General features: G+C 47.0%; 1 protein-coding gene across 1 annotated transcript in view; it reads left to right on the top strand.

Annotated features, from left to right (window-relative positions):
- Positions 1-22,542, top strand: part of EPHB1 (EPH receptor B1) — a 424,956-nt gene that overhangs the window by 324,393 nt on the left and 78,021 nt on the right. The window contains exons 6-9 of the mRNA XM_061193662.1: positions 8,517-8,641; positions 16,266-16,428; positions 20,006-20,114; positions 20,952-21,016. Of these exons, the coding sequence (XP_061049645.1) occupies positions 8,517-8,641; positions 16,266-16,428; positions 20,006-20,114; positions 20,952-21,016 (462 nt within the window). The remainder of the gene's footprint in view (positions 1-8,516; positions 8,642-16,265; positions 16,429-20,005; positions 20,115-20,951; positions 21,017-22,542) is intronic.

Genomic DNA, 22,542 nt, shown 5'->3' with positions numbered 1-22,542 from the left:
TGAATAGAGGTGGCTGTAGTGAGAGATCCCTGAAGCTGAGTTCTGCTGAGACTCGGTGAGTGGAACAGCGAGATGAGAGCAGCGGGCTCCTTAGAGGGAACCATGGAGGCACCTGCACTGGCCAGCGGCTGCCACGGTGTAAAATGTTAGAGAAGGAGTTGAGAATTTTTTCCAATGGGGAGCCATTGAAGGTTTTTGAGCATCAGAGGAAGTGAGTAAAATGAGCTTTGGGACAGTTAATCTGGCTGCAGTATACTTTAAACTGAAGAAACCCAGAGGTGGACAAGGGATCTGGGACAGGATATTAGGTGTAAGGCAATGCCAGTGACCAGACCAAGAGAAAGGTGGGCACAGAGCCAAGTGAACGTTGTGACTCCTGGACCTGAGTCACACCATCGGATGGGTGGGCAATGCCTCATCCCCTCCCCACAGTCACAAGCTCTCCTTGTCCTCAAGGACAAGGCACCCCATTGTTTATTTCCTAGATTACTTCCCAGAAAAACTTCAGGTCCTCTCGAGATGTTACAGGAAACCATCTTTCTTCTGGAGCATTTATCACACCAAACTCCGGGGAACCCCGCTGTTAGCCTTCCCTTTCTCCAAGCCCATTCTTATTCATCGCTCCACTCTGACTGGGTTGACATGTTTATTTATCCCCTCAAAGATATTTATCATACAAATACCCAAGGCTTGTCACTGGATTGTGCTCTTCACATTTACCTTGGGGAATTATGCCCAGGGATTGATTTGCATCTGTGAACAGTGGTGGACCCAGAAGGAGACTTTGGGCTGGTTGCCAAGTCCCCTGGGCTAGCAGACTGGATCTAGTTGGAAGAAGCAATGGACCACACAGGGCACATCTTCAGAACATTTGAAAACCTCATAACATCAGGGTTAATATTCTTGTTTTACAGTTGAAGAATTTGAGGTCCAAAGTAGTTAAGTAACCTTAACCCAAGATCACAGAGTAAGCAGATGGCAGAGCCAGAATAGGAGCCCTCCTCTCTCTGCAACATCTCTAGAGCCCTGAGCATAGTCCATCTCTATTTTTGCTAATTTCTACTTCCCTAGGCTGGGGCCCTTGGCTCCTTACTATTCCTTGTATTCTCCTACACCACCCCCCTTGTTTTCCTCACAGCTGGGGTCTGTGATGTAGATTGTAGGTGGTTAGTCCAAGGATGATTTAGCTGGGAAATGCTATTCTAGAAAAAGTAGGAGAGGTTAGCATTACCATATGATCCAGCAATTCCACTCCTCAGTATATACCCAAGAGAAATGCAAATATAGGTCCATGCAGAAACTTGTACATGAATGTTCTTAGCAGCATTATTCACAATAGTCAAAATGTGGAAACATCCCAAATGTTCATCAAATGATGGATGTTTGTCCGAGAAACAGCAATGCCCCGGATGGCTGAAGTGGCGATAACACTCAGATGCACACTGTTCAGGCTGGGGCAGCTGTATCACTCTGAGGGGTCACTGTGGGGACCTCCCCCCACCCCACAAACCTTTCCCCATGGAAGGACAGGGGAAAGCTCCCCAACCCGGAATAACTCCCCATGAGTTACTGTGAGGGAGGCAATGGGCTGCCCTTTCCATGGGCCTCCTTGGGAAGTTCAGACAGGAAAGCCTCCTAAGTGGAGACACCGTTTGTCTTCCAGGACACTTGCTAGGCTTGTTACCTGAGCCCAGGCAGAGGGGACTTAGCTGTGACCCTCACCCCTGCTCTAGGGCAGGTAAGGGGTAGCCTCACAGCAAGGCTGTCCCTGGCATGATTTCCACCTGCAGAAGCAACACTGTTTTCCCCTTTAGATGAGATTTACTGAACTCTGAAAATCCAAGTTCCATATTTTTATAGCCTCTTCAAACTTTTTTCTCCGATAGATCAAGTTAATTTTGAATGTATGTGTGTTTTGCTATTATTTTTCTTCAAAACTACTGATAATACTTTTGACGTCTTAAATAAAATATTTTAACATCATTTATTATATCCCAAAATGGATTATGGTGATAACTGTTGAAAGAATTCTTTTGACACAAAAATCAATAAAGACATTAGGAAGTAATTTTTAATAAGCAAAGATAATGCTTTAGAACTTAGTAATTGTCCTAGGAAAAAAGCATCAATTCGTTCTCACATTTTGGAATCTGAGATGCTTAATCATTGGGGGAAAATGCCCCTATCAGATGATAAGGAAAACAAAATGAGTAAGAGAAAACTTTGAATATGACTGAGTCAGTAACTAAATTAAAGGGTCAAGGAATGTCATAAACATAAACTGTATGGTCCAGGAGAACCAGAGATAGTAAATCAAGGCTCCACACATTAAGAGCCAGGGTCCAGATTTGGGGTTATTAACTTGCAGACAGATTCATGCCACCCTCCCAAGACCCAGCCTGACTCTTACAGGAGTGCAGGCCCTATGATCTCTTTTGGAGCCCTTCTTACAAATGGAGAGCTGGCGGGTGGTCCACCAGGCCCCATCCATGATGCCACTGGCAGTGACCTGTGACTAGTTTGGGCTGATACTTGTCCCATGTCACCAGTGAGTTGTTTCATAACTTACAGCTGGGGCCATCCTGTCCCTGCAATTTATCCACATCTCCTTTGTCAGTTCAGGCAACAACATTCTATGCACTCTCGCTGCTGTATGTGATATACTATCTTAGATCTGTCTGCTTCAAAACAATTTGGGAGGACGTTCTCCCCAAAGTCTTCCTTGGTAAAAACAGAGACAAAGGACTCACTCCACCTGCCTTTGCATTTTCTTCATCCCTAAGCCCTTTGACCGTGGCGTTTAAGTCTCTTTCTACTTCTTACACATTTAAAGGGCTTCTTATTATTGGGTGTGAACAATACATGTGTGTGTCTTTTACACACTCCTGGTTTTGATTCTGTTTGAACCCTCACACAGATTTTCCTCAGTGCCTGACAGGACACTTGTCATTGCTTCTCCACTGTCCTCTTTGGATTCTGGCTTCCTGTTGGGCCAGCCTCTTTATTTTGTCGAGAAGAAGTGCAGGGCAATTTTGATTATGTTTGGATTTTTTGAGCACCGCCTCTTTAGACCAAACAAATCTTTCTTTCTTTCATTTAAAAATTTTTTTGAAGTATAGTTGATTCACAATGTTGTGTTAATTTCTGCTGTACAGCAAAGTGACAGTTATACATATATATATTATTTTCATATACATTCTTTCATATTCATATATATATTTCTTACATATTCTTTTCATATATATATTCTTTTTCATATTCTTTTCCATTATGGTTTATCACAAGATATTAAATACAGTTGCCCTGTGCTATACAGTAAAACCTTGTTGTTTATCCATCCTATGTGAATAGTTTGCTAATCCCAAACTCCCAGTCCAACCCTCCCCTCCCCTCCCTCCCCCTTGGCAACCACCAGTCTGGTCTCTATGTCTGCAAACACATCTTTCTTGATCCTTCAGTACCTTCCTTCCAAATAGCCCCTAAACTAATTCTTTGTCCTTACTTTTTCTAAAGAAAGGTCTATATTTGCTTATTTGCTAAAGTTTAATAATTTTCATTTCCTTCTCTCTGTAAAATGTTTAATTTAGTCAAAAGCATTCTGTGTGCTTGTGAGGGGGAGACTCTTTCAAGCATTCAGTGAAACTGTCCCTTCATCTTAGGATGCAGGTTTATGGAGAAAAGACAGCTGGCCAGGACATACTGTTCAAACTATTGTATTCAGGGGTCCCAGGGGCTGCTGCTTTGAATTAATTTTCCCTTCCTGTCTTAGTCTGCCTTAGTTTTGCTAAAAGAAGTTGGTGTTTGAGTGGATACCTGAGCTCTTTTTTATTTTGTTTTGTCTGAAGGTGTTATTGCATGTAAAACACCAGATTTAGAGGTGGCATTTGCACTTGGAGAAGGAAAAAAACATTTGTCACCGTAGGTGATCACTGATGGCAGAGTACCAAATATAAGCCTCTCCTGATCTTCAGGGAGGAGGAGTAATACTTTCTTACTTTCTCCCCTGTGCAAAATCCCATCTCAGTTAAAAGGTAAGACATTTAGAGTGACCTGTATGAGGATAGATAGCCTGCCAGGGGCCCCGTGACTATGGTGTCATCACCATAAATCTGAGAAATGCTGGCGGAGGTGACTGTCACCCTCTGGCAGCTTCTCCTGGATCTGTGTGCTGCTGCTGGACTGCTGGGAAGTCCTTGCCACCTGTGTAACAGGGACATTCCTCTCAGTGGATTTGACTATCCATTGTGTCTGGATCACCTTACCTCTTTGCCATTTGACCCCAACTGGGGCCTTCAAGCAGGGCTGTGACTTTCTTACTTGTCCTTCTGTCTTGAGTGATTAGAGCAGGGGCATGGCGCAATGGTTGGCATATATGCTGAGTTTTGAATGATTGCTTTCCAGGGATTAGAGGCAAAGTAAAGAACCAAGCCCATCAAAAATCCTCAGGCCATTGGGATTAACCTTTCTAATTTTTAATACATGATGCTTCAGCTTTTGAGGCAGAAGGATCCTGAAAACCTATATGGCACTGACATGATTAAAAACATGTCGACTGAATCGTGTTTCCACAGAGGCCTGAAAGGGTAGCCCTTTCAGTGTGGTGGGCGGTGGCCGGGGATAGGGTAGGGAGGGGAGGATTAATAGGGGCTGTTCCCATCCATCCTGGTGGGCCCAGCAAGATCCCAAACCATCCCGACTGACTCCAGAACACTGCCTCACTTTCCTGAAGCTCCTTCATCCTCTCTTGGGGCTCTGCACAGTGCACACAGGCCTTGGGGAAAAAAATCCCAAGCCAGCCACCCCGTTAACCATTCAGCCTGTACTAAATCCACACTCACTGCCTAGTTTCACTTTGGTGACTCAGCAGTGGCATCTCACACATTCTGTCCTCCAGGGAACGCTGACTGCTGCTTGATTTCTGGGCGATCACACTCTGGTTCTCCTTCCACATCACTGGCCTTTCTTTCTCAGGCCCCTTGGTGGCTTCCCCATCATCTCCTGAATCTTAGACTATATATCCTCTTCTTCTCCTTCTCTTGGTGATTTCTGTCATTTCCAGTGCTTTCAATATCTTTGAAATATGATGACTTCACATTTATAACTCCAGTCTGGACCTCTTTGACATGCATTTGCCTACTAAGCATCTCCTCTGGGACATCCTGGATGTCTTAAAGCCAGCAGGTCCGAAGTGGATCACCTGGTCTTTCCTCCCAAACTGTTTGTACCGGTGTCGTCCCTGATCTCAGTCGATGGCTGCCCCACTTTTCCAGCTGCTCAGACCAGAAACACATCCATTGAGATATATTCTAAATATATTCAGAATCTGACCATCTCCTCTCTCACCACCTCCACCATTCCAAGCCTGGTCCAAGTCACCATGATCTTCCAGCTGGATTATTCTTTCAGCTTTCATACGGCCCCTGCACTCCATTAGCAATATAGCACAGGGTGATACTGGTAACATGTAACTCACATGATGTCACTCCCCTGTTTGCGACCCTCCCATGGGTCCCCATCTCTCTCAGTAGAAGCCAACGTCCTCTTTTAGTGTCTCTGGGGGCCCTACCATCTGTGACCTCATTTCTGCACCAGTCCCACTGGCTCTTTTCTGTTGCCCTGAAACACCAGGAGGCTCCCAGAACAGAAACTTTGCCCTGGCCTCTCCCGCTCACATGCTCTTCTCCCAGGCATCCGCCTGGCTCCCTCTTTGCCCTCCTTCATCTCTGTGCTCCTGCGTCTACTTCTCAGACAAGGCCTGGCCGAACACATGATTCAGAATTGCAGCCTTCCCCTGGCCGGCCTCCTATATTTTGGCATTCTGTATCCCTTCTCCTCTGCTCCATTTTTTCCCATTGTACTTAATAGTTTTAACATACCTTGTAATTTATTTATTTATTATGTCTAGCCTCTGAATCCCTCCACTAGAAAAGAAGCTCTATGAAGGCAGGAAATGTTAATTTGTTCACTAGGGAATCTCTACAACCTAGAACGATTACTGGCACATGACAGATGCTCAATAAATATTTGTTTAAATAGCTAATTAATGGATCTGGGCCATGATCCTAAGTTGGGAGGAAGAGAAGATGCATTTGATGGTTGAGTCAGGATCAAAAATTATTTCAACTTACCAGACTCATAGGCCAAATTAGCACCATAAAGGCACATGTAAATCCCTGTAGTCAAAGCTAAAAGCCAACTCTATAGACAAAAGATGAGGAGCATACCATGGGAAAACCTAAAGGTTATTCTGACTGTGGTTTCAAAATCAAATAGCAGGGACATGTTTTTGAAGCAAAGGCTAATGGTCATATTAATAGATGTATCGTACACAGATCATGGTGGATATTAGTTTTACTCTAATCTTTGCTGTTCAAACAGCAGTGAGAGAACTGGGTTCACCTCTGGGCCTTATGCCTAAAGAAATTTAGATAACATGAGTCCCGTGTGGAAAAGAGCCACCTCAGGTGGCGGCATCTCATGGGAGAAATGTTCATAGTATCTGGCCATTCTTTTCAGCAGGAAAAACTCAAGGGAGACCTCAATAGTTTCTTTTGCTATTTAACAAGCCATTCTGTGGAAGGGGGAACATTCTATGTTACTTCAATTGGCAGAACTGAGAGCGGTAGGAAGAAGACATATTTCAGATAAGGATAAGGAAGACACGCAAATTGGTGAGAGGTATCCAGGTATGAAGTGGCAGCTTCTGGAGGCAGTGAGCTTCCCATCCCTGGGAACGCAGCAGGGCGGGGCAGGGAATACTTGATAGGGTGATTCAGGACTGCATCAACTCAGGTCCTCCACGAAGCAGACACCAAGATGGGATCGGATGGGATCAGATTTACTAGGGAAATGGGGTGGAGGCCAGAGGATGCTGGGAGAGCTATCAGACCACAATGAAGGTCTGATCCCTCTGAGGGAGAGAGAGAAGGAAGGAGGATTGAGTGGGAAGAGTCTTAGACTGCCACAAGTTACAGGGAAGTGTTGGGATATCCAGTGGGGAGTATTTGAGCAGGAGTTGCCCATCAGAAGAGTCAGGAATGGACCTACCTTAGCATCCCCGCCATCCTCAGTCATTGGCTGGGAGCAGCATGTGGGAAGTGGGCTCTGCATGGATGCAGTGACGGATCGCAGAACGCAGCAGCTGGGGTCATTAGGCAATTATGCTCCCAGGAGTAGGAGCTCTGAGAGGCGCATTTTCACGGCCATGATGAGGTCTCTAATGGGAACTGGGCAAAGTCCCAGGCAGACACTACAATTCTAAGGGCTCATCACAGCACCTCTTACTCTGCTCTCCTTATGGCTCCCCTGCACTGTGAACATCTTCACAGCTCTGCGTCTCCACCCTGGCCCAGGGGCCTCACGCAGCAGGTTCTCACGGAGAGTCCGCGGATCATGGAGAATGAGGAGCCGCCTGTGACCCGGTAGCCGTGCTCTGTAATTTCAGGTCTTGGAGGGGAATCTGTTAACTTAAATCCAGGATAGTAAATGCCACTCAGCCATGGTCCCCAGAGAAAGCCTTGTAAAGTGGAGTTCGTGTGAGGAAACGACCTTCATCACTGCAGAAGTGCCAGGACTAAATGGAACAGCCCCTGAGTAGAGCACAGACTGCAGCCTCATCCATCACCCGCCTCTTCTCCTAGACAGACAACCCTCATTTATTATCTCCAGACTGTTTTCATTTTACTTACACAGTGTGAAAAATGTTGAATTGGGAAATAAATAATATTCTTTTTAAAGAGAGATTTCGGAAGCACTTCACAGATTTTGGAACTATTATTCTGTTTCCAAATGTTTGGTTTGTGTATCATTTCTTCATTTATATTTGTGAGCTCTCAACAGCAAATGTCCTCATTTGGAAAACTCTGACAGAAGTCTACAAGAACTCTGTTTTTGGTCTGTGTTCATGTCTTCTTGAGAGATGCTGCCTCTCTTCCTTTTGAAATGCAGCAAAATCTTCCATGCAGTCTCAGAAGGAGATGTTTGCTGGAATGTTCCTTTCCACTGCACAGCAATTCTGTACTGACCAGCTCGACTCTCTCGCTGTCAGGCCTTGCCTCCCGATCCTCTTCTCTGTGATGGCTCAGCCCATTCCTGCAAGACTGAGGTTCCTTCAACACCATCTGCTCAAAGACATTCCATCGCGCCTCTTGTCCCACTGCCTGAAGCCTGGACTTGTCCTGCTGGTCACGCCCTCCATGCCTGTCTCCAACTTTCCCCGCACACACTGTTTTCCTGTGATTTCTCCAGCCATCTCTTGTTTTGGTCAAACCTTTTTTCTTCCTGTCCACTCTGGTCCCTGCCCTCACACATGTTCTCCTGTCCTAAATTGTCACCTTTTCTCTCCTTTGGTACCCAAACTCCATTTGTTCTGCAAAACCCACAGGAAGTTCTGTAGATCCAGATTAGTTGATGAGAAATGTCCAATGACATTTCTCTGCCTCTTTGTCTCTGAAAGACAGCACTTCTCATATAATCGAGGGTCTGTTCATCTGCCCTGTCTCTTCCTCTCTCTGCAGCCCCTTCCACTGTCCCCATCATGCACCAGGTCAGTGCCACCATGAGGAGCATCACCTTGTCATGGCCGCAGCCGGAGCAGCCCAATGGCATCATCTTGGACTATGAGATCCGGTACTATGAGAAGGTGAGCCAGCCCTGCCTTCAGGCTTGCAAGACCCAGGGCCAGCCACTTTTCCGTGGGCGGTGGTCAGCTGAGGTCCCAGGGAGACAGGCTGGAGGGAGTCCTGAGTGGGGGAGGAATCTGATGACGCAGGTCAGAGGCTCCCTGAGAGTGCTCCCAGCTCTGCCCCAGCAAAGGCCTCCAAAGCCCAGGCACTTTCTGTACCAACTCAAGAGAGAACCTTCCAACCCCGCGCCCCCCCCACCGCCCCCGCCCAATCCTGCTGTCTGCACCGCTCACTGGGCTGTCATGGATGGGCAGGACCAATCCCATTCTCCCAGTCACATGCTTGCTATACTAATGCAGATGCTACACACCCACCAGGTGTCCCTTGAACTTCCTGAAGATTTTGTGGTTTTGAAAACTAGTGTTTTTCTTTTTCTTCTTTTTCTTTTATGGCCGTGCCACATGGCTTGCAGGATGTTAGTTCCCCAACCAGGGATTGAACCCCGGGCCCACGGCAGTGAAAGAGCACAGAGTCCTAACCAATGTACCACCAGGAAATTACCTAAACTGGTGTTTTTCAAAGTTTTTGATCATATACTTCCAATTAAGATTGTTTATTTATAAATTATATGCATATACTACTGTGCTGAGCTATGTATGGATGTTTAAAATATTTGAATGGAAATGTAAAAGGATAGATAGAAATTAATCGAAATAGAAATTTGTATGTTATTTCCCTTGACTGCTCTCTCACAGCTGCTGCTGGGGGCTACAGCAGGGCATGCCCTGCCAAGAGGAGGGAAATGGTGCCCTGTGGAGTTGACCCCAGCCTATCTGTGGGGGAAGCAGGGCTTTCCTTCCACCATGGTGAACTATAGCATTTGCAGAATCCCAGGAAAATATAGTGCTTTCTATACTGACCCAACACAATATTTTTGCAAATACCAGATTTATTCCTTTACTTGTTTGGCAAGTATTTATTGAGTGCCTGCTATTTGGCAGGTACTATTGTAAGATACATTAGTGATCAAAACAAGGATTCCTGCCCTCAAGAAGCTTACTTTCTAATAGAAAGAGAGAGACAATGAATAATGAATATAACAAATAAAGATATCATATAGTGTGTTAGAAAATGAGTATAAATTGGGGGGGGGAAGCAGATCAAGGTAAATGGGATCAGGAGGGTCAGGTTTGGGGGAGGAGTAGGTTGCAGAAATAAATAGAATGGTAAAGGTGGGCCTCTTGGAGAAGGTAAGTTCTAAGTAAAGACCTGCAGGAGATAAGGGTGTTGTGAAGCAGGCATCTGGGGAACAGAGAGCCTGTGCAAAGGCCCTGAGGTGAGATCATGACTGTTGGTTCAAGGAGCAGGAAGGAGACCGGCATGACTGGAGTCATACGAGCAATGGGAAAATAGTAGTCAGGGGAGAGGTAATCAGAGGAGGTGCTCATGTTAGGCCTTAAGAACTTGAGCTTTTCCACTGAATAAGATGGGAATCCATAGCAGGGTTTGGTGCAGAGGAGAAACAAAATCTGACTTACATTTTTAAAGGATCATTCAGGCTTTTCCATTGAAAATAGACCTGTTAGATTACAATCATCTAAGACAAGGATGATGGTGGCTTGAATCAAAGTGGAAGCAGATGGCTGATGAAACATAGTTGATTTCCAGGTGTATAAACTAAAGACAAACCAACGGGATTTCCAGCAGGTTGGGTTTTGGATGTGGGAGGGTTTGGGCCTGAGTCACTAGAAAAATGGAAACACCAATGGCTGAGAAGAGGATCACTGTAGGCAGAGCATGTCTGGGGTGAGGGAAGGGACCAAAGTTCAGCTCCATGTCTAAAATGCCCCTGAGATAGCCAAGTGGAGATGTGGAGCAGGCAGCTAGATGTGCACATCTGGAGTTCAGGGGAGAGGACGGGCTAGAGATGACCATTTGGAAGTTGCCAGTGTGTGGATGGTATGGGTGGGATCATCCAGTGCATCAGTGGGGATAAGAAGAGGAACAGAGATGAAGACCTGCAGCCTCCAACATGGAGGCAGTGTTGAAAGTGGAGCATGGCTGCACTGGGAAGGGAGCCCTGGATTCCAGGGCCGCCCATAACTGACAGACACGCAGCCATGGTCCCATTACTGAACCACTTACTCTAGGTCAGTTTTCACATTTGTAAAATGGCACCAATTTACCTCCCTGAAAGCAGAAGCTCAGATGGATCACCAGTCTAGCCTGCAAGGAGGTGTGCCCTTCAGCCATTACAGCCGAACTTGCAAGCAAGGTGAGGGTTAGGCGGCTTTCTACCCATTTAGAGGAAACTGGGTTTTGTAGACAGTTGATTCTGATAATTCAGGGAATTGGGGGTAATTCAAATGATCTGGATTCATAAGCAACCATTATATCCATTCAACTTTGAATTGGGGACCCTTATTTGCTAGATATTTTTTATCATTTAGTAAAGTAAATGTTGGACCAATCCAAAAATGTTTTGGACCTATCTAGACCTATTGATTACATGGCCTCGTTTCATCACCAAAGTTGACCTAGACCAAGTTCAAGTTGACCTAGACCTAGTTCTATTGACCAAGTCCAGTAGAATATTATGCTTGGCCATATATGGTGTGATGTCAGAGTCACCAGTAAGGTCCCACCCAGCCCCCCTTCCCACACACACATGAACTTGAGCCTTATGGCTCATCTCAGATAAATAATAATATTTTCTCCCTAGTGTACCCCTGTTGGGTGTCAGAGGCTTTCTAAACATCATCTCCTCTCCCCTTTCACCACCCAGTGTAGTAAATCTTAGTATCATTGTTTTGGGTAAAAGAAACAAATGCACAAAGAATTTGAAAAAAACAAAACCCAGTTGCTCAGGTCACACAGCTAAAAAGGGAGTCTATAGCCTGGGTTCTTTGCCCTGCAGCCCGTGGCGGTGCTGGGAAGGGGCTGGACGCATGGGAAACCACTGACCCTTCTCCTCACCTGCCGTGCCAAGGGCAGTCACCCTGGGACGGGGGTGAAAGGCACAGAACCGAAACCACGAGGCTCATGCTTGTGTCCCCCGGCTCCTAGTTCCCCAGCCCACACCCGAGTCCTCCATGGCCTTTCCCTGTACAAACTATAGTTGACCTCAACTTCTCCCTGGACAAACTGTAGTTGACCTCAACTTCTGACGCTATGAAGTAAGATTATTCTCCCATCTTAGGCCCTGTCCCTACTTCTCAGTACTTTATACCAATTATTAACAGAACACATGCACAGTAGCTCAAGGCCTGAGGGGATTTCCACACCTCAGTGAAGGATGTCATTGTCCCAGAAGATAGAATGCTTTTTTTAGGAATGCAGAAGATTCTTCACCTAAGCACTGGTTGCCATTTAGTATATTACGATAGAACTCTTCCTCACTTATAAAGTGCTTGACTATAAAATGCATTACATGCCTTGACCATTTCTAATATGTCTAAAGAAAGGACATTACCTTGTGAGGGTATTTTGAAATAATAACCACAATGATAATAATTCATCATGTATTGAGTGCCTATTATATGCCAAATATATTACTTCTGATCCTTAAAAGAAATAAAAGAAAGATACTTGAAAGCCAGGTATAACCAATTTATGGGTGGTGGAACTAAGTCACAGAAAGGTCAAATGACTTACCCATGACCTCACAGGTCACAGCTAGAGAACCACAGAACTAGAGCTATAGATATTTTTACTATATTTCAGTATATTTCTGAGCTCAGTGTAGGACTGGATGCAATTGTGCTGATGCTGAGGATCTGAAAATTAGCATGACCCCCTGAAATAAGAGATTGTGTCTTAATTTTCAATCCAAATGCTTGTAACCAGAATGGTTTCCCTCCCTGCTCCACAAGGCTGTGGAATCCTGGTCTTAAGAAGATGCAAACACAAGTAGAACTCAGTCCAGTAGATGTCCTGGATTCAGTCCAAAGAAACAGAACTCATCATTCCTCCATCCTGCACTACTTCTTCTAAACCAGAAATCAGCACCATTTTTCTGTGAAGACCAGGTAGTAAATATTTTAGGCTTGTGGGCCATAGAGTCTCTAGCCCGACTACTCAACTCTGCCTTTGTAGCAGGAAAGCAGCCATGGGCAATAGATGTCAATAGATGGGCATGGCTGGGATCCAATAAAATTTTATTTACAAAAACAGGTAGCTGGCCATAGGCTGTAGTTTTCCAAGCCCAGGTCTCCTGCTCCATATCACACTCTTGTTTGTGCTTGGTACACCTTTCAATTTCAGCGCTGTGAGTAGAATCAATGAGGCTTTCATCTCCTGCAACAGCTCATTAATAGAGAGCTCAGATGCCATCGAGCTGATGACACTGCCAGGGTCTCTCCCATGTTCATCTCCTTCCCCATTTTAATACGTTTCCATTCATCATTCCCTCTTGTTTACTGTCTTGTAGCACTTTTCACTCCTGGCATCAGCGCTTGTAGGCAAACCAAGGGAAGAGCATCTACAGCTGCTCTCGGCTGTCTTAATGATTGAGAGTTTAGACGTATACTCGCCCTTCATATTAACTGTCTAGGTGAGAAGGGGCTGCTTTAGGCCTTGGGAATTTCTACCCTTCAAATTTAGGATCATTTTCTCATAGGAACTCTTTCAGACTCTGGCAATGTCTTGTGCTCCATAAATGGGTTAAAATGACTGGTCCAAAGTGTGCTGTTTATTCATTCATTTAACACTGAGGTGTTGGGCACTCAGGCAGGGCAAGCCCTGTGCTATGCATTGGGGATGGAGAAAGATGTGGTCTCTGCCCTCAACAGCTGCAGCCTCTGTCTCCCATACACTTGTGAAATCAGTCATAAGCAACCAAAAAAAAAGAAAAAAGAAAAACAACAACAAAAAGCAACCCTGCTCTTCACTCTCACTTGTTTGCCTGAGGTTGATTAATGGTTCTGAGAGAACAAGGACTGATAATCATTTTAATCATTGAACTTCTTGAAGGATGCGTAGACGATAAAGTGATTATGGGTTAATGTTTGGTCCTCACAATCCAAATGCCAATATACCAGAACACATTTTTCAGTAAAAGAGTTGCCCAGCCAATGTTTCACTTATTTCAAGCAGTGCACACTTGCATCTGATTCCAGTAAAACCAGAGAATTCAGGCAGTCACCTGGATTTTGTAGCAACGGGATTTTGTCCTAATTCGTAAGGTAGACTATGATTTTCATAGTTTCAGATCTCCAGTGTGTCAAGATAGTAATGACCAAAGTTCTAGATGGCATCCCTTCTAGAGTGGACGACCTTCTTTCTGCTGAATCCCTGATTAGTGGGGGCTGGGTTGGGGAGGGGGGGCATCCACCTACTTTTTAAGTAGATCAAATGATGGACAGGTGGTCCCTCCCCAGGCTGTCTCTCCCAGAGGCCAAAGGATATCACCTCACTTAGTGTGAGCGTGGTCCTCTTTGTAACGTTCACGTGTCTCTTTGCTCTGGCCTCTAACCTGGAGTCCCTTACAACTGCTCCCAAGCCACTCATCACCACCCCCATGCCACTTACGCTCCAGAGATGCCCACTCACTTGCAGGCTCCTGAAGCCCTTTAGGCCTCATTTTTGCATGTTTTATCCTGTTCTCAGGGGATATTCTATTCAGTTCTCACTCTCTTCACTCATCCATGGGGCTAATTTCTTTCCTCTTCCATGACTCACTCATGTCACCCTTTCTCAGAGCCCCTCTCAAGCGCCTTGTCACTCTAGGCTGGGGGACCCCGTGAGCTGCCCTCTGCCAAGTCACTCACTCAGCACTGCTGTCATCTTCTGTTTGCTTTTGGCCCCACCCCACACAATGTCGCATACCCGAGGGCAGGGACCATGCCTTGGTACCTGCAGCCCTTGTATAGTGCCCAGCACATGGTAGTGTGTCATCAATATGACCGCCTGGCCAAATGAATGAATGATTACACATCCAGTCATCTCTGCCTCTGCAAAGTAGACTTTTTCATATTTTAAGACCACGGTAATTTCTTTTCATGGGACTGTGTTCTTTTGTCCTGGTTCAACTCCCCATGTTTCTTCTGTCCTTTGACTAAGGATGTGGCTTACAGACCTCTGGTCATCAGCTTTCCTCTCATTTGTCACCATGCCTCTTGGACTGCTGTGCCTAGAACTCGTCACAGTGCCCTAGATCTGTACGTGGGACTCGGGACCTCCTTCTCGGTGACCCAAGATCTTCATTTTCACTAATGTTGCCATTTTGCTCTAAGATTCATGGTGCAAAACAGGGGCAGACCCAGACTCTAAACTTCTGTGCCTGCACACTGGAGGATAAGCCACCATCTTCACAATGCTCACGTGGAAATGATTAGAGACCAGGAATGGTGTTCACAAAAGTGCTGAGGGTGAGGTGGAAGGATGAAGGGCAGCAGTGAAGAGAGTCCATGGGCTGGAATAGTGAGGGGTGCTTTCCTAGGAGAGGAGGCCTTGAGGGGTGTAGGCATAAGGAAACTGGAGACTGCAGAGGAGGCCTGGAGAGAGGCATTTCAAACTGGGAAAACAGCCTAAGCGAAGGCCTGGTGGCCAGGCCTGTGGTACCTGGAGGGGCAGCAAGGTGGCGACTTAGGGGATCGTGAGAGATTGGAATTGACTTTGTTATGAAAGACCCGTGGACTGAGATTGAGGAGTTTTGTCTTTATCTGATAATAGCTTTAGGGAGTCAGAGGTCTTTTTTACAAATGAAGTTTAGTTTGGGTAGGGAGGGAGTGGCAGAAAAGATGGGGGGCTACAAAAGTCCAGGTGCAAACCATATATTACACAAGATCAGCAGCAAGGAGAGCAAAAGCAAGGACCCTTTAAGGGCACTCACAGTGGATGGGAGGGTCAGAAGGAAGAGACCCAAGCAAGGTCTGTGCATGCCAGAGGACACACGTGTGCAGGTAACAGGGACTGCAGAGGGCAGGGCAGAAGGTGCTGGAGGCAGTGACACACAGGAGGGTGGGGATGACCCCCTGGATAGTGGGAGAGGTGAGGACACAGGCCCTGCTCTCCAGGAGGAGGGGCATGTCCTCCCTAGATGCTGGTGGAGAGGAACTCAGACTATGGGGACCCAGACGGACACACACCAAAGCGAAGGCAGAAGCAGGTAGTCCAGAACAGCCTCAAGTTTTCAGCGGAGTGAGTGGACACAAAGCCATTTGTCTAAGGACTTGAGGGCCCTTAAGGAGTGATCTAGAATAGCCATTGTGCGGAGTGACCGAGAAGATCTTGGGTGAGGAGAGGAAAGACCAGTACTCAGCAGAAACAACACAGAGAGAGGCAGGCAGGGTGTGAACGTGACCCAGTTTGCTTCGGCTGAGGTCAGAGAACCAGAGTGGGTTTGCAAATTTGGATGTGCTTTGTGATTCTGTCTCTGAACCCCGGAGGGGAAGGAGTAGAAAATGACTGTGTCCCTCTTGCCAGTCCGTGAGAGCTCAGCCATTCGCTCAGACCCCTCTCTTCAGAGCATCACATGGTCCAGAGCTGATTTGGCATTCTTTAGGTCCAGGCCAGTCTGTCCCTGTTTCGAGGGATGGCTTGGGGCTGGGGACAGCTTCTAGCAGGTCTGCAGGACCAAGAACTGAGGGGCCCGCATGCTTAGGAGCAGGCTGCCCACCTCTTCCCCTCGCTCTTTTGCAGGAACACAACGAGTTCAACTCCTCCATGGCCAGGAGCCAGACCAATACCGCGCGGATCGATGGCCTGCGGCCCGGCATGGTGTACGTGGTCCAGGTGCGCGCCCGCACCGTGGCCGGCTACGGCAAGTTCAGTGGCAAGATGTGCTTCCAGACTCTGACGGATGGTAAGAGGCAGGCCGGTGACCTGGGCACAGGGCAGGCCGCTGGAGGAGAGAAGAGCCCCCCGCAAGGCTGTACTCGCAGCCAAAATGCCAACTGCTAACTGGATTCCAGTGGAATTCCCAAGGAAGTGTTTGTCCCCGGTATGACTGTGTAGACGCCTCGATTCACTAGGCAGGGCATCTGTCTGAAGTCTGGCCTGTTTCTCAATATCTAGTGGATTTGCCTTGGAAAGGTCTATGTGCCCCGCACGCGCAGAGACTCCCACGTGTTGGCCGCGTTTGCACAGCAGTGAGACGCACACAGAACTCAGGAATATGCCTCGGCTGGTGCCTGCGTTGTTTCACCCTCACTCCCACTTCACTCCTCTGTTCTGGCAGCTGGGAGCTGAACGCGCAGCCTCATTGCATGAGCCGAGGACTCCAGAAAGAAAACAGAGGGACACAATTTGGGGAGTGGCTGTGCCACGTGTCTCAGAATATTTGAAGCAGCTTCATGTGTGACCCTCAGTAGGTCCTGCTGAGGCGTCTCCAGAGAGCATGGCCACTGGTTTCCGAAATATCCCCAAGGCCACACAATCTGTCACCAAAAATACTTCCACCTTTGAGCTTTATTTGTTCTCTGTTTTAACAATCTCCCCCAGTCCTCTGAGACCTCCTTATTTAATTGTTATGAAAATCCAATTCCCTGTAACCTCAGCTTTGTGTATGGGTGTCTGTCTCTACCTTAGCCACTTACCGTAGTGTATGTATTCATTTACCTATCTACTATCTATCCACCTATCTATCTATATTTATTCATTCATTGCTGAGCTGTGTCCTGATAGTTTCCCAGGTGTCACTGTATTCCCAGCGTCACAAATTGAAAGCCTTTAATTTTTCCTTTATTACTTAAATTATATAGAAAACACTCTGCCCTTACATAACATTTTATTTTAGGCCAGCACTCTCTGATGAGGCCCTTAAGAGGGCTTGAGGTTTTCTACTGACCCATATTATATTTTGAAACAATTTAAAAAGTCATCAGAAAGATTTAAAAATCAAATGATTTTATATAAAAATCATAATATCCATTTTCTTACGAAAAATTTTAAGAGAAGCCAATGCTGGTGGGCAGCCTAGTGTGAGGACTCTGCCTTGAGCTGGGGGCTTACCCCCCACTTCCCATTGATCTGTACCTGGATGCTTTGATGTGAGCTGTCTGGCCTTTGTAGGATGAGAGTTTGCAGCCAGCTCTGAGTTTATTTTAGATGAGTTTTGGTTCATATTTTGAGGATGGTGAGCTAGGGTAGAAAGGTGAGCCAGTTTATCCAGATGAATAATACTGCTGGTATGAAAGAACACAGGCTGTCTTCGGTTACTTAAGGATTCTGTTCCCCTCTTTGCACCTCACTTACCATCTAGATTTATGGGCACTTTGGCATCAGGAGGTACACAGGATTAAAAGCTCAAACTCAAAATGCTCTGAGTACTGGTCTCTTGGCAGTTCTGCTAGACAAATCAAGAAGTAACAAATTTCTCCCAAGAAGGCTATTCCTTTTACATTTGGCAGTTAAGTTTTGTAAACCCAACAGAGGTTGGATGTAGGAGAGTTCTGGTAAGTGGCCAAATTTGAGAGTATTTATCTTAATGACTGAGGTTCACACATCGGAAGTAATTATGTTCACTGAGGCTTCAGGCCTCCCTGCAGCACAAAGGTGAGTCTGAAGGTTGTCAGTGATAGGGTCTTTGGGGCGGGCAGGACCTGTGGGATCCTCCCAGGGTCAGTGACCATGCTTTGGGCAGGTGATGTCCACGTAAGGCAGAGCCACTGTGGTCCTGGCTGCTCTTAGCTCCAGCCTGCTAACTTTTGACTTGGTCGCCTCATTTTTTTTTTTTTTAAACCCATTTATACAGCAGGGTATCTACATGTTTACCAAGTATTCTGGGTGATTCTTAAGCACTCCAGTGTTTGAGAACCATCCTTCAACTCTGTGGGTGGAGAAGGAGACTTCTAAACCCAAGGATATTGGTTCTCGAAGCCTCTGACTCTCTAGAAATTAGTTGGAAAGGGTGAAGGTCACATGGCTTAGGAATTTTTAAATTAACATGAATTTTATTTTACTTTTTGCCAAATTATTATTTTTTTAAACACACATATTACAAAAAGCTCGCAGCAGAGGGAAACTGAAACTCTACCTTCAGTCTTTTAAATTGATTTCTAGAGAGTGGGAGGCTTCAAGAACAACATCCTTGTCTTTTGAAATCTCATCCTCCACACACAGAGTTGAAGCATGGTTCCCAAACATCAGGGTTCCTAAGAACCACGTGGAGTGCTTGGTAAACACGCAGATACCCTGCCTTTCACTCAGAGGTTCTGATTCAGTAGGTCTGAGGGGCCTGGAAATAGGTCTAACAGTCGGGCTCGGGTGATTCTGATGCAGGGCATGGGAACCTCACTTCAAGAGGAATTATTGTTAGGGGGGCCAGATAAAATACAGGATGGTCAGTTAAATGTTGTGAATTTCAGATAAACAACAAATAATGTTTTAGTCTAAGTATCTCCCATGCAATATTTGGGTCATACTTAGACTAAAACATTATTTGTTGTTTACCTGAAATTCACATTTAACCGGCCAGCCCATACTTTTATTCACTATATCCGGCTACCCTACTTGTAATAGCACATACTTAGCTTGACCTCCGTCTGCCTCAGTCCTGAACATTCGATAATGGCTCCTTGACGCCAAGTGAGAGAATAACCACAATAATAATAATAACCCACGGGGCCAAGTGGTTTATATGGATTAAAGAAAAGAGAATTCGTCGTATTAAGGGCATCTGTGATAGATCAAACACTGTGAAATATGTCACATGATCTGATTAAAAAATTTATCTTAACAGATAAGAAGTCTGAGAGTCAGAGAGACTAAATGCTTTGCCCGAGATCACCAAGCTTCCCCGTGGTAAAGCCAGGGTTTGGGCGAGCTCTGTCTGCCTCTGTGACTGGCGGGCAACCGCTCCCCCGTGTGATACAGCCTGGTTCTAACACCAGCAGAAGCCTGGACCCATTCTCTTGAGCGTGAGCTTGAGAGTGCTGGGCTCTTTCTTGGCATTTCCTTCATCCTCTGCAGCACTGGGTGCGGTGCCTGCTGGCTGCAGATACTCTTAAATCTCTGCTCTGCGAATCTGTTGACTGGGTTGCATCTCAGCAACTTTGTGTTTTAGAAGGTACTTCAGCAGTGGTTTCCATTCCCCCCATTAGACGTATCCTTAACGTGGCTGACAGACCTTTGAGAGACCTTCCGAATGAGGGCATATAGATTGGAGTCACCTCTGCTCTGGGACCAGTGTCATCAATTTAGTTCTGAGATCCTCTGTCGCTGCTGTTTTGCCTTTATTGTTGACACTGTCATTTGGTTTTCGTTGTTTTTGTTTATTTGTGACTTAAAGATTACTCTTGGTTTGGGTCAGGCTTACAGCTCTGAAGCATAGAACCTATCTATCTATCTATCTATCTATCTGATGTCTTTGTTGTCATCACTGAGTACCAGCCCTATGCAAAGGGCGTACAGGAAGCTTCTAATGCCTCTTTCTCACCTAGACGATTACAAGTCTGAGCTGCGTGAGCAGCTGCCCCTGATCGCTGGCTCGGCGGCAGCCGGGGTCGTGTTCGTCGTGTCCTTGGTGGCCATCTCCATCGTCTGCAGCAGGTAGGACCCCACTCCTGCTCCCACCTGCTCTCCTTAGACGCAGGAAGCCCCGCTTGTGGACCCCTCCCACGTCATGCAGACTGGACAGGGCCTGACCATTCAGGGACGCACCGTCCAACTCACCACACTCATCATCCCATCTCTGTCCACAGGCAGCCTAGAGTTCTCCAGATTATTTATTTCCTCTGTGCCTGAGATAAAATTCTCTGTAAGAGCTGGGCAAGGCTCTGAGCATTCGTCCTCAAACCTCATTTTAGCCAAGACGTTTAGCCCACCTACACACAACGGTTTTCCTGGAGTGACAGTTACAAAATTTCACTTGACCCACTGGAGCATCACACCCTGTACCGCAGCCCGTCCTCTGGCTACAGAGCTAAGGACCTCGCGCAGGGCGCAGTGGGGCAGGAGGGGAGCCGGGGAGGAAACGAGGAGCTCCGTGTCTGCAGGAGGGCAGGCCCTGAAGGCCTTGTGAATTTTTAATACTGTTGCTGCTGCCTTGGGTGGTTAGCCCAGATTCAGCTGGCCCCTCCCGAGAAGTTCTGCAGTGCGGCCAGAGTGCTAATAGGCGTCATCCAGAGCCTCTGCACCAAGCTCTGATGGAGACGCATGGCCCTGCCCGGCCTCTGAGAGACCTTGACTTGAAAGACCTTGACCCAGCTGCCCAAGGTGGTGGTCAAGCCAGAATGCTGCCCATGACAGGAGTTCCACTTAAAGTGAGAGTTGCAGTACCCAATCCCACGAGATGCCTGGGTGAGCCCCCATCAGGACAGGAGGTCCGGGAGCAGAGTGGTCGGGGTGCACCCCAGCTGAGAGCGCTCCTCTCCCTTGTGTCCACAGGAAACGGGCTTACAGCAAAGAAGCTGTGTACAGTGATAAGCTCCAGCATTACAGCACAGGCCGAGGTGAGTAGAAAGTAGACACCTACCACCTGAGCCCCGGCGAACCACTGAGTCGAGCAGGCGAGTGCCTGGAGGGCTCCTTATAGCCAGACTGGCTGGTCCCAATCACAAGCCCCCTCCCGGCCCCCAGCGCCCAGCGGCTGGGTCCCCAGGGACCGAGGCTGCCCACCCCATCTGTGTCCGCCTGTCGTGGGCACTCATTGGATGCCTGGCGGGTAGATTATCTTCTGCATTGATAAGCCCATGGAGGACATGGAATGCAGGGAGAAAATTGGGTTTAGCAAGTCAATGAATCCTGAAATCAGACTCAGTGGGAAAAGACGGAGGATTCTCTATTAACATCTTCTGCCTTATCTTATCCAATGGAGCGGCTGGGGAATGTGTTAACCAACTTCACAGATAAGCCAGAGAACACGAATGTAGGGAATTAAAAAGATAGCAGAGCCCGAGAGGCCAAAGTGTTGGGATATCTCCCAAGTGTTTTCTTTTAAGCAGTGCCTTTAAAAGTTTTTCTCACTCATTATCTACTCTCTTTTTTTCAAAACCTAAATGTAATATTTTATAACTAAGATTTCCCCTCACCAACGTGCAACATAAAGGCCTGTGTCAGGATTATTCTTTGATCTGTGTAATGACAACGTTGCAGGATCTGCAAAGGTCCCACTCAGTCCAGAAAGCAGAACGCTTAGATCTTTACAGCAGACACGCTCTGATTCTAAATAACTCCTTTTGAATTCCACGGATGCCCTCAGAAACCTGCCCCAGCACTGTGTGCTGTGCCCTCTCTGTCCCAGGCTTCCGCCGTGAGCTGCATCTCACCTCAGTCCTGCTGTGGCTGTGCCTGCCCCCTCTCCCTGTTCACTGGGCAGTGAGCATGCAAAACAGGCTCCGTCTACACACATCCTAAGCTGGCTTTCACTGGGCGGTTCTGGGAGCAGAAATGGGCTCCAAGGCAAAAGTTTTCACCTGAGGTCACCTAAGGCAGGAGAGTGATGCCAGGATGCTCCCATGGCAGCTTCACCTCCGAGGGGCTCGTGTTCGGGTGTGGCCAAGGTCGATGCTGGCTGGAGCTGCACAAAGGCCACTCTGTAGATATGGCTTTGTTCCCCGGGGGCTTTCAATCCAAGAACAAGAACCTGCCAACGGTCTGTAGAGGACCAAGGCCCTGGCAGCTGGGCTGCTGTGCCGCAGTCATGGCTGGGAGAGGTCTGTGGGCTGGGCACCGGCTGAGGCTCCCACGGTGGTCCAGGCAGCCTCCACGATCAGGAGCACAAATGGGGAGTGAGGGTTTGGGAGAGCAGCCCCTTTCTAAGGCTATCGGCACAGATCCTGCAACACTCAGAGTCCCATTTACCCCTCTCTCTTTCCCCCAGCAGGCCATTTGGGCCTCCATTTTAACCAGACGTCACTGGTTTTAGAGGGGAAACTTGAATGTGTTCTCTCTCCTTTCCTCACATCCTGACTCTGCGCCTCATGGCAAAATCTACAGATGATTTTTCTTATAGTAACCGGTGCATTTCCCTTCCAGG

The sequence above is a fragment of the Eubalaena glacialis genome, chromosome 6, assembly GCF_028564815.1.
Source record: "Eubalaena glacialis isolate mEubGla1 chromosome 6, mEubGla1.1.hap2.+ XY, whole genome shotgun sequence".
In the NCBI taxonomy this organism is placed as follows: Eukaryota; Metazoa; Chordata; class Mammalia; order Artiodactyla; family Balaenidae; genus Eubalaena; species Eubalaena glacialis.
Note: the sequence above shows the minus strand (reverse complement) of the source record. Positions and strands in the feature narration are given on the sequence as shown.